Source organism: Vanellus vanellus, assembly GCF_965231255.1.
Source record: "Vanellus vanellus genome assembly, chromosome: 3".
In the NCBI taxonomy this organism is placed as follows: Eukaryota; Metazoa; Chordata; class Aves; order Charadriiformes; family Charadriidae; genus Vanellus; species Vanellus vanellus.
Genome location: NC_138907.1, coordinates 79,003,992 through 79,017,002, shown reverse-complemented (window position 1 = coordinate 79,017,002; position 13,011 = coordinate 79,003,992). Strand labels below are relative to the sequence as shown.

Sequence of the window (13,011 nt, the reverse complement as noted above, 5' to 3'; positions counted from 1 at the left end):
GGGTAACTCTGGGGATGTTTTCTCGGAGCCCCTCACAAGCACGGGGGGTGACTTTGGAAACAGCACAAAGGTACTTCTTTGAGTTGAGCAGGCAAATGAAAAAGATTCACGTCATTAATTGCTAAAGCTGAAAGTCGACATTTTCAACATGGGGAAGAGACAGGCTATGACCAACCTGCCACAAGAACAGAAGCAGCTTAAGTTTGTTTGAGTTAATAAATTAAGAAAGGGGACAGGAGGGAGAGGCAGGAAGAGCCCGAGAGAGAGCTTCAAGGTTAAAATGGTGGGCAGAGAAAGGGCTCTTTGCAGCACATTTTGAGTAGACATGCGTAGGACAAGGTTACATTAGAGGGCAGAGAGAAAACCAGGTAGTCATACACTGCAGTGACTGAGATGCTGAGGATCGGGATGAGTCCAGATTTTGTGCATGGATGGGGAAAGCTTTTAGCTATGGTGCAGGAGAAAAATCTACAAGATTTAAACATAGCTGAGAAGTGAGTGCCCACAGATGAAAATGATATCTAAATCATGAACCTGAAGGACAGGAAAGATGATGGTGTGGCCCACCGATATTGAGCAAATAATATGGAGTGAGCACTCAGGGAGAAATTATTAAGACTTTAATTCTTGCCATATTGATCTTGAACTGAAGGGTCAGCACCAGTAAAGAAGTGTCAGAGAGACAGGCTGAGGTATTCATTTGGACAGGAGAGCAATGGTCTGGAGAGGATAAGCAGATCCAAGAAACAGTCACAATGAGTTATTAGTTGAATAATTTTTGCAGATAAGATTCTATACAGATAAGAGGGAGAAGAGAAAGAGCAGAGCATGGGGGAATGCTCACAGAAGCCTGAAGACAGAAATCAGAAGGATACTCTGCAACGTGCACTGATGTAGCAATTGCAGAAGCTGTAAAACCACCGGGGGAAGACGTAGTCAGGAAGCCAAGGGAAACAGGATTTCCAGGGAGGCAGATAGGATTCTGGGTGTCAGAAACAGCTACCAGCTCAAGAAGGAGGAGGAAGGAGTACTGCTCCTGATCTATGTCTAGAAAGCAGTCATTGAAAATTTCAGCAGATTAGGTCTTCCTTGAACATGCTGGAAAACTTTGAAGGGTGTCCTATGTGCATTCATAGTATGTATGAACAGGCTAACACCTTGAACTGTTAACAAAATTACCTTTTCCCCCTCATGCTTATTTTACAGTAAAGTGTTTTCTTGCTTTTGAAGACCGTATAATTTTGAGCAGTCAGACTAAAATTTTATCTCCAGGCTATTCAGATTTCTGTTTTAGTCAAATGAAATATTAGGTAAAAAATTGCCTATACAATCCTGGAAAACATTAGACAACTACCTGGCCAAATATAAACAGCTCCAATAAAGGCACAAAAATCACACGCGAAAAAGGTTGACTTAAACACATGGGCCTCGTGTGGTGCACTGACTGTCTACAGACTTGGGTTACGGCACATCAGTGGAGGACACTAAATCCAGTCTTGGGAAACCTCCAGAAGAAGGATCCCAGTTACTGAGATCTGGAGACTGTTTGCGAGAGCCCTCCGCTGACCTGCACCGCCAGGCAGATAGACCATGCTCAGGCAGTGCCCAAATCAAAAGGGACTTTGTCAGTCAGCATCAGCCGTCCGACCTGCATCTGGAAGCAAATAAGAAATCAGCACGACCTCCAGAGAGTTGGTGTAATAGTCTCTTTGTGGCTGATAACCGTCCTTGCCCAGCAGGCTGGTAGCTACGTTTAGCGCCGGCAACAGATACTGAGTGATCTTCAGGGTTAGTCTCGAGGACACCCCATTGCGACAAACTGATACTAAGATTAGTTCTGCTTGGTGTTAGAACATTCTTATTTTCTATACAGCAACGTAAAGAAAGTATTTTTTCCAATTAAAAAATTACATAGAAATAGCAAGGAACAGAAAAGCAATAGCCAGGAACGATCTAGAAATAAAAATCCCACCACAGTTGTGCGGGGTATATGGCCATAGTAGGATGGTTGCATGCTGCATAACTGTGATTCTGCAGCCCTTAGTGACAGAGTAAATCTGAGAGGGCACTTAGGGTGACTCTTACCTTTCGCTCAGACAAGTTTGGACGGCTGCTGTTACTTGGGATGAAGGAGGGCGAAAATCAAGACTAGTCAAAGAAGAATGCAAAAAATTCTTTCAATGCAGGTGAGAACATGCTGCCTCCTTCCCCCGGCACCTGCTGGAGGCTATGGTGTCTCAGTTTCCCCGTTTTTTTAAGAGTGCTCTTTGGTTTGCTTTCTCTTGTGATCCCCATGGCAGTGCCTCGGTAGGGGTGGTACAACAAGCCTTTGAGCACTGGTGTCAGCAAAACCCTTCCCTTTCCTGTCCCCTCTGTGTACAAGTGATGCACAGAGTGCATCAGCTGTTCGAAGCACCCCAAACAAGAACCAGCTCCCTGCCGTGCTGTGCTGCGAGGGGAGCTCACTGTCAAGGGATTCGGTGGAAGGGGAGGCAGACAGGATGATACCATGCTGTTGACTGAGCTTTCTACAGGGGAAAGAAGTAAAAGGGGAAAATAATGCTCCCTCCCAGGGTTTTCACAAGATACCGAGCACATTTGGGAAAGCAAGAGGGATTTAAATTCTCCAACACGCAGATGAGTGCCTCTACGTAATGTTTGGTTCGGTGATTTCTAAACAATAATGATTGGGGTTGTACCAAAAGTTATCAGAAACTCGTGAAAGTGAAGGAGGCAAAATGTATTAAAGGAGGAATAGAAGCATTTCTAGTAGAGTACCTTGTAAGATAGACCTATGACCCAATTTGACAAGGAAATGTCATATTCAAATGCTAAAATGAGCAATTAGATATTTTATAGAAAGCGATGAGTGATTTTCTGTGTTACTTCTGCTTAGCATAAGTTTAGAATTAAAGTTTACATGATTTTTTTGGTAAATGTAAGTACACACAAGTAACTTGGTGCAACATGTGGTATTAAGCAGAGTCCCTGCCCTACGAACACTCTGGAACTGCCTGCTGTAACCTCTCTCAATATTTAAATCATGTTGGAGGAATCTGGAAGCATAAAAGATGTTTTAAATGGTAGTTAGCAAGGCAGTAAAAATGATTTCCAGGATCATCTGTCTAAATTCACTGAGGAATTGGTTCTATGACTGCATTACCAAGAAGTCTGATTCCAGGCAGGACCCAGTGGCAATTTTCCTTAAATAAAGACCATATTATCAAATCTAATTAAGCCTATGTATGGAGGAGACTTTCATTTTACTATGCTCTGGATTCCACTTCAGCATTTCCCAAATCCTATTCCAGTTGCTGAACAGCATTACAATTTCTCTAGCTGCAGGTTTAGTTCTCTGACGAAGACCACCACAACAAATCCTACAGTAACTACTCTTCACATTCTTTCTCTTGTTTTCAGTTTGAAACATCATCTTCTTTACACCGATCGTAGGGTTATTAGTGCCCGTGTTTTAAAGTGCCAAGGGTTGCCAGGATGCCTGCCCCATCTAGCCCACTGTTGATGTCTTTGGCTCTCTGTGGAGGGCCAAGTGTTTCCTTTGTGCTAAAAAGAAAATCACCAGGTCCACGTATGCGCTTTAATAGCATATATTCAAAGTACACAGGGAGTTCCCCCCCTATTAGCTGAAATAGGTGCTTTTTTGTTTGCATGTTTAAAACCTGCCTAAATGCCAGCTTTTATTTGTGTTGTGCATTCAGTCCTTACTGAACTATGCATGAGAATGTGCCTCAACTCAGGCATAGAAAACGTAGGCAAGCTGTGGTTCCCCAAAATGATGTTTTTAAGAAGGAGCTGGGACACTTTGCTTTATTGGCAGAGTAGTGAACTTCAAGAGACTGGTCCTTAAAAGGAAACACATTGTAGAGCCCCTGAGGTATTTCCATAGCGGTGGTTGCAGCAAGCTTTCTATTGTCAGCCCTATTTTTTAATTTTTCTCTCGTAATTAATTTTTCCAAGGTACTTTTTGTACCTTAAGTTTGTCACACCCCCCATCTGTTTATTTAGAGGATCAGCGCTATCACAAGGGGCTCTGCAGCAATGTCTCAGGAGTTTTGTTAGTTCTTTTTTTTTTTAGTTTGAGATTAATCAGATAAAGCATCTTGGACGCAAGAAAAATGACTGTAACGGTGCTTCTACCTTGCTTGGGATCATCCACCTCAGGGACTGCTTTGGGGTGAAAAGTCCAAAGGCATGCTACTTGGTTTTCTTCAACAGCAAGCTGGGGTTTCAAGAACAGCAGGCGGGTAACTCAGAATTAACCATTCTGAAATCCTGGCAGGTCCCAGTGGAAACAGTGAGCCCTTATTGTTAATGCTGCAGATGCTAGAGTCAAGTTAAGATCTAACGTCTTTAAAAAGGAAGCTTTGCAGCTTTTCATTAGAAAGTAGTAGTGAAAGCAGCTAAAATATTTAAAGATGTATGCCAGTGGGTTGAGCACAGTTCCCAGCACTGGGTAAAAGGGGTATTCTAGCCCTGAGATCTAAACTGCCTGTGTGAGGGGGTGGGACGCAGCAAAGAGAGAAGAAAGGAGAACAGAAGAAAGCAGTAGTGGGGAGAGGTGGCATCTGATAGCTGTGTTGGAAGGAAACTCACATGCCAGGAAGAGGTGGGTGGTGGGGTGGCCCTGAGGAGGGATGGGGTGCCAAAATACGTTCTGTATCAGATCGGAGTTACAACCACAGCCAAGGTACAGGTTTCACAGAGGCTCACTCAGTCCAGGGCATGTACCCTTTGAGATCTCAATCTCAAACCCTGTGCCCACGTGGTCTTCCTTCTGCACAACAGGACTTCTTCAGTACTGCAGTTGGGCACCTTCAGGAGCAATACTTTCTTCTTGGCAGAAGAGTTGAGTATCTTGTGCTGAATTTCTTGCAAGGAAATGTGGAAAGTAAGTTTTGGAGGGGTCGTCATTATCTGCAGGATTAGAGCTGTAGCTGCATTTAGTTTCACCTAAATTCTTGTAACTGGAGTTAAAGTTGAAAATGCCTATTAGTAAGTTCAAAACAGTACTAGTAGGATGTTGCAGCCTCAAAGTTAGTAAACTGATCAGGATTTAACTCCAGAATTGTAGGGATTTTAGGGTTCTCCTGCTGAACACTGTAGGCCATGCTGGTTTGCTTAGATATAGGGACAGAGCTGTACATGATGGATTTACTCTGTTGTACTCGTTGCCTTCCTTCTCTTCCTCCCACCTCTCCAAATCATGGTTCTGTATAAGATCGATTAGTCTAAACTACTGCTCATTGGGTTTAAGAGGAACAATTTTCTGCAGCTCCTTCACACTCGTTTGAAAGGAAAAAACATACCAAACATTCTGCTTAATTAAGACCTAAAGAGGCGGTGCAAACTTTTGATGATTAATTGAAGCATGCTTTAGACTGATGCATATTTAGTTATTATAATGTGATAATTTTATCTTGTTATACAAACTGCTCCCTTTGGGAACATGATTTAACACTGCAAACACTCTGTGTTTATTGCATTGTTCATTATGAAAAATACACAGGCTAAAAACCACAAGGAGATGTATCTGAACAGTATCTGCGTGGTGGGTGCAGGGAGTACTTCTTCCACCTGTAATGACACAACCCAGGGGCAGAAAAACACAGTATTGAAACTCCCACAATATCTCTCCCTGTGAAGAGTTGAGAACTCAGAAAAGCAGAGGCTGGAAATTCAGATCTTGCACTGTATGTGGAAGGAATGTGTCTTTCTGTTACCTGGTGCAATTATGGAAGGCAGCAGTACAGATGTTCTGCTGAGAAGTCTCCTGTTACTATCCAGTTGTCTCTGTGCCAACTCCTCTTTGTCTCACCTGTGTGAATACCCACACTACCTGTCGTAAGCGTGACAGATCCGAGAACATGCTAAGCACCATTGCAAGAGCAGGTCATAAAATCGCGAGCCCAGATGGAGGAAAAAGTACAGTTGTTAAAAAATGTTTGCTTTCACTTCAAAATGATCTATACCAGGATTTGCAAATGTTATTTTCATACTTCACAAACACGTGTCAGCCTAGCTATGCGAGTCCTGAAAGTGATGGTCGATGGTCTTCGTCAGAAGAGCTGCTCCAGCGAGAGCTCACATGATGGACATAGGCATGCTGTCAGGATGAGCTCATGTTACTCGAGCGGATACGCTCAGCTAGACTGCCAGCAAAAGTTTGTCTGTGAGCAAAGGAGAACGCTGCCGATGTAGTATACCGATGTAATTATTGCGCAGAAGCTTTCTTAATGTAGACCTAATCAGAAAGAGATTAGAATAAAGATTCAAGACAGATAAGCAGTCTCAAACTACTGGATTTGAAATTCCCCACTTCCTTGCTCTCTTGTTGCAGTAGGTTCTTCTTGCCGAGTGCTCTAGGGACAGGGATTTGATACATTTTCCTGAAAGGAGGACAAGAGTCTGGTAAAGTGATTTTTAAAGAATTTGGCCTTACAAAACAAAGGTCTGTGAAAAAGTGAGGGGAATCTTATCTGGAATGGAAGATTTGAATTACCGGTTTCAGATTATTCCAGTTTGTGTTTAGGAGAAGACTGATTAAATCACCAGCCTTTGACTTTCCTTATTTCACACAATCTTAATTTTTATTTTAAAGTTATCGCTTCCCACTGCTGTGGATTGTATTGGTAGAAATCCATGGACTATTACTTTTCTGTTAATGTTGCAGTCCTCTTTTTCGGTTACTGAGCTTAAAACACTGTAGTGAAACATCCCTATTAGTTATTTTTTACAACTTCTGCTCAGATCTCTACTGCAACCAGTGTCAAGAAAGAATGCACATGATCAGGTTTGGACCTTTATAATTGTCCCCAGCTGTCATCTATACCCGTAAGCCATAGGGCATGGCTCTGGTCCTTTTCTCTGCCGTTCTGAGCTTCACTTGAAACTAAAAGAAAGGGATTGCTTTTAGAGTAAGTCTTCCTCCCACTGGGGTCCACAGGGAATTAGTCATGTGGTACCGTATTTTTTCTTTTTTCACCTGATAAAATGCATTACAAGAAGTTAGAGTTGCATCAAAAATTTACTTGGGCAAAACTACACCTGAGGGAGCAAGGGTGACTTGAAAGAGACGGATTAGTGTACTGTTCAGGAAACGCATGCTCTCAAGGACTGTTGTTTCCTGTCTGCTTTACGTGGCTATACTCAGCTAATCCTTTTGTAGCCATGTTCCTGAGTCTCTTAAGTGGAAGAGGCAGCTAGATTTATTATTACTGTTACTATTAAAAGGACTATACTGTTTATATCACTTTGAGGGTGGTAAGGCACTGGAACAGGTTGCCCAGAGCGGTTGTTGAGGCCCCATCCCTGGAGGTGTTCAAGGCCAGGCTGGACGTGGCCTTGGGCAACCTGGTCTAGTGAGAGGTGTCCCTGCCTATGTCAGGGGGGTTGGAGCTCGATGATCTTCAAGGTCCTTTCCAACCTAAACCATTCTATGTTTATATGACCATTCTTTGATGACTGAGGGAGAAGGGAGTAGAAGAGAGAAATGATTCACGTTTTCTGTATTTAGGCAGACTCTTTCTCTCCCTTTCTCGCTTCCTTCTTTCGAAATTGTGAACATTTTGGTTAATATTGATGATGCCTTCTGGATATCAGCTGTCTGTTCCTGGAGGTGCAGACAGCAGCTGGAAGTAGTTTGTGGACCATTCTCTGCTGTTTTATTGACTACCAGATCCATGGACCACAAGTGAAACAATGTTACCTCAAAGGATTCCTCGTGAGATGGTGGTGAAGTTCTGCTGGTCAGGGCATGGGAAGAAACAGCTTGACAGAGTAGGTGCCTCTCCCTCTCCTCTCCTCTTCTTGCCAGGGACTTAGAGGAAGTCTTTGGCAGAAGGAGGTGGATTGAGCCTTACTGTCCTGTGTAACCTCCTGCAGAGACACATGTAATGCGTCTTTTCAATGTAAACAGTTGTTGCTGCTGATGGGATACTGTGTAATTGAAAATGGACAATTGTGTGGTCTTTCTCATCACCCGTGGGAGACAGTTCACGGGTGTCCGTGAACAGGGAGTTGAATGGTAGCTGCGGTGCTTCCCTATGGAGTCACGCATGAAAGCCCCTGGAATCCCAGTGGTGGAGCTCTGTGCTTCTCTGTATAAACTGTGCCCCAGACGAGCCAACCTGCTTCAAAAGAGGTACTCCAGCACCTACTTTGCCAGTGAACTCTCTTCCAGCTGTGTAATTTTCTTTTTTCATTTATGACAGTTACTCTCACCAGAAATGAAGGCTATTATAAAGGTATCACTGGTAGGTTTTCTATTTTCCGGAGATAAAATACTTCTTATCCATAAGAGAATATATGTTGCTGGTATCTGAAACAAGAGGTTGCCATCTGTTTCCTTTGGTTCACAGGATCTTCTGTTGTCCCGATACATTCAAAGGGGCAAGTTCAGTCTGTAAGGAATCGGTTTACTGCAGTGCAAAAGTAGGTGAATCGGGACACCTTTGTAAAAGCTTGGCACCTCAAATGGCTCAGGATAAAAATGGTGGGAAGAGCTCTTGGGCTGTGTTGGAGTAGTTGGCATCCTGGCCAAGACTGGTCCGGAGAAAAAGCTGTGACAGCACCATGCCACACCACCGTAACAGCACCCTGCGCTCCTGTGCGTCTGGCTCAAGGGCAGGCTTCTTCACCCTATAGATGGCTAGCGATAATTTTTGGCCAAATTGTTTTGATTTCCCTTGATATTCAGTATATGAAAGCATTTATAATATTGGCAAATCCCACTCTAAAGGGTAAGTGATAAAATACATTAGACGCAAATCTGTGTTATAACTTAGCCTTAAATATAGGTTTAAAGGTAGACAGTCTGATTAAAACTAAAAGGTCATTATTTTACATTGTACAATTTTATTTGTGGCTATAAATCATAACACAATTTGTGGAAGGAAAAAAGTTATTAAACTGGCAATATTTATTCCGTTAAGGTGAATAAAATGCAGCACGTAGTTCTGAGTTATGATAGCCGGGGAAAGGAGCCAAATCACTCTGCTAAAAATTAGTTTGCCAATAATTTTACAGAACGATGACAGCGTAGCTTCAAAAACAAATCCTTTATAGGGAAATGGGATGGCTGCATGACAGACTCTCTGAGCTATGAATTCTCCACAGCTCATGGACCAGGAACTGCTTTAACAATTAGTCTTTGGGGATTATTTTTTTTTTCCAGAAGTTAGACAATGGCTGCTGTCTGTAACTGAAAGGTCACGCTGTATTATAGACTGGACATAAGAACTGAAGAATTCCGAGTTTTAAGTCAGAAAGATTCCTGCTAACTTACTGTCTTGATCTGTTTAGGAGGCTTAACTATTCACTGCCCCCGTCTGTGAAGTTGGGGTGGGAATGGTGACCACACAAGGATATTGCTAGCATTTTAGTAATAAGCCCTGGTTTTGTTTGTTGGTTTGTTTTTGTTTTTTTTTTTTTTTTTCCGCATGGCAGAAAACATACATGCCACATTCCTAATACACGCTAGAGAAGAGCACAAAAGAGACTCAGGAACTCTGTCTGAATTAAAACTTGACCGATGAGCATAAAGACTGGAAGATAACCCATCAGACTTTACCACAGTGCTGCATCTTCCTCCCTGCTCGAGTCTGTGTCTCTGTGACTGCTATATTCACACAAAAGCTCCCCGTTTTGTAGGTTAGCCATTATTTTGAAACAACGCTGAGGAAGGGGTGTTTCATGTTCCTTCTTATTTAGAAGAGGGCTCTTGTTGGAGACCTGCCTTGGTGCGGTACCTTCTGGGTGTGTTTTATCACCCGCCTGCTGAGCAGAACATCTCAGGGGCTCTCTACAACAGACTGTAAGTACAAAGAACAAAGCAGCAATACTCATTAAGCCTCTAGTCTTGGTTACTCGTTTAATAGAGAGTTGTGCACTCTTAAGCATGCTAAAAAGCTCTCCAGATTTCCAGAGCTTTTCAGCAATGCACCATTTTTTGAAGCTAATAATCTTTTCCAGCCATCTTAGCAGCTTTGCCAATCTGCTGAGCCTGGCTGGCACAGGTCACCGGCTGCCTGAGGACGAAGCTGGTGATCACAGACATGCACAGTTCTGCTCTCAGACAGTGAGGATTTAGAAATAAGATGAGCCAGTGCTGGTTGTATCTAAGAGTAAGCGTGCAGATGTCTGAGGAAGGTGTTTTCATCTCGTGTAAACATTGTTCTTATATTTTTGTTGTAGAAGATGATGTGTCAAATGTACAAATAATGTGTGCCTGGTGCCAGAAAGTTGGAATCAAGCGCTATTCCCTGAGTATGGGAAGTGAAGTGAAATGCTTCTGCAGCGAGAAGTGCTTTGCAGCTTGCCGAAGAGCATATTTCAAGAGAAACAAGGTAAGAAAAATAAGGAAAGATGTAACCTACGTAGACATAGTTAAGACATCTTTAACCAGGCCCAGACTGGGTCTCATTTAGCATCTAATAGAAGCTCTTTTCTTTTGTTTTCTCTGTTTCACCTAGTCCCTCCACTTTCCATCTGTATTGTCTGTTGGACTGTCAGCCCTTTACTAACCCTCTTTCTTTCAGTTTCCTTCAGCTCGATGCTTGGGTTTTGTGAGAGTCAGGGGGTTTAAATACTAATAAGCAGTAACAGAAGAGTCCCAGTTTGGCCTTAGAGTCTCAGGATACTTGCTGTGTATACACAACCAAGAGCAAGAATCATGAAAATAGAGTAGAGAAGGGCTGCTTATGACAGTGTCACTAAATCCTATGGCATTGGGATCATGGCTGGTGGGTAAACGATTTCAGGGCCTAAGTCTGGGTCCCATCACGGTAGCAGATATCTTCCCACTGCTGCTAGTGAGCTCTAGTTTCATTCTTTTAAAGTGTATCATTACTAATAAATTATCATTGCTGCAAAATTCAGAGATTATGCAGGTTTTGGGTTGGGGTAAACAATGTTAGAACATCTAGAGTAGCATGAAAACTCCTCCTACTCAATTTAAATTTAACTCTGTCTAAAATTAGAATGCAATCCTAATATTGAATGTCTACAAAAATTGCTGTAATCACTGAAGTACAGTGCCTAAAAATGCCCCCTAGGTTAGTTCAGCAGCTGTTTCTGCAGCAGAGTGTGCGATATGTCATTTAAAGAAAAATAACGAAGGAATGCTCCAGCGTTTTTAGTTGTTGAAAAAGTAACTGTGTCCTTTTGGTGCTTAATAGTGTGAGTCTTTGGGTGGCCTTTATTGTCTTAGAAATATTTATTATTCATAAACCCCTTTACATTTTGGTTTTCTAAATGATGCCATTTTCCTTCATGCTACAGAACATTCAAATCCTGTCAAGTTCAAACTGAATTCAGGCCTCTAAATCTGCTCCTTTACATCGGTGGTAATAACAAATAAGTACATATGGATCCTAGATTGAGGATGCAATGTTATAGCACATTACCCTCCTTTATAAATTTGGGTCACATCATCCTGCCAAAAAAAAAAAAAAAAAAGAAAAAGGAAAAAAATGCCTGAAGAATTAGATTGCAAAAATCAGTAGAGTGGAATTTTAGTGGCAGTCTTGGAGAATCAAGCTCATAATGTCTACTGAAGCAGACAGGCAAGTTAAAGTCATGTGAGTCTTCTGCAAGGAGTGGTGTTTGCATCCTTTTTATCTAGAAAAATTGTAGAGGAGGGAAATACATGCTCCTTAGATGCTCCTCATTTGAACGTAAGTTCTCATGGATGTATGTATCTGTGCTCACATGCATGTTTATGCACATGTAATTCTATTAGCAATGTGTAAGGCACTCTGGGGTGACAGGATCCAGATCACCATCAGCTCATGCTCCCGTGACTTTCAGTGGCAAATGTACATGGGTAAGATAGTACATAGTAATGGAGGCATTGTCAGTGATCCTAGTTAGGTGGTCGTGTATGTCCAGCAGTGATGAGTACCAGGTAATTTGGGAAACCTTGGGGAGGCAGATGAAAGAACAACCAGTTCATGGTGGATTCTCCTTCATCTACAGCTTAGATCCTGAAATAGGAGGTTTAGATCCCTTACTAAATTAAAATAAATACATGTTATCAAAATGCATAGGTGTACTTCAGCCTTCTACTAACCCATGAGTAGTAGTATTCAGTAATAGTTTATGGCCATGAATTCAATCAGTCAGGCAATATATGAAAAAGTTCCCTTTTACCCGACTTACAATTTATTACCCATGTGCTTTGTTGGAGGCCGCCTTGTCCTTGTATTATGAGAAAGGATAAATTAGAGCATCTCATTCCCTCTGGTTCCCTTTCCTACACCTCTCTTAACTTCTTCTGGAAGCTAAAAGACGCTGAATATTTCCATCCAGAAAGCTCTCTGTATTCATTATATTGTATATAACTAAACAACAATAGATGTTCCTAATCTTTTCATATACCGTCATATCCCAGTGAAGTGTCCTCTTCTTCACTAAAGAGGTTGCAAATTAGCAAAATGTCATATGGGGGGACTTGGCAAAACATGACGAGATAACGTATAAATGATAATGGGTTGGTTGCTACATTTGCTCCATTTCAAAGCTAAGCCAGTGAGTCAAATTTTCTTCCTCTTTGCACCTGTGGAATCTGGAATTGCACAGGATCTGACCCAGCAGGGGGAATCTGGAGCTGCCCCTTGCACGTGCATTTGTGGCATTAGATGACCCGAGGACAGACTATTTAGGAAGTTCTGCTGTTAAATTAAGACAGGTAAAGTAGAATTCAGCAGACCCTCACGCTTCTTATTTTGCACTTCACTTGTTAATAATAGAGTGGTCTTGTGGAACAGGATCAAAGGGAAAGGCTGCAATACTTTCAGATTTAACCACTGACCTCTAATCTGTTATTACTAGTCCAACAGCGTACCTGTCTTCTCCATGAGTATAATGCTTACTTACGTATTTGAGAAATTATGCCACTCTACACTTTCTCGTTTTTCGAACACAGAAGTAAAATAGTCACGTTTCACCTGCCTTATGTATGTTTTAAACAGCAGATCTCCGCAGCAATACAGT

The 13,011-nt window shown here is 42.1% G+C and overlaps 1 protein-coding gene across 1 annotated transcript in view; it reads left to right on the top strand.

Annotated features, from left to right (window-relative positions):
- The window catches only part of SOBP (sine oculis binding protein homolog), a 118,197-nt gene that overhangs the window by 13,800 nt on the left and 91,386 nt on the right, over positions 1–13,011 (top strand). The window contains exon 4 of the mRNA XM_082480322.1: positions 10,213–10,364. Within this exon, the coding sequence (XP_082336448.1) occupies positions 10,213–10,364 (152 nt within the window). The remainder of the gene's footprint in view (positions 1–10,212; positions 10,365–13,011) is intronic.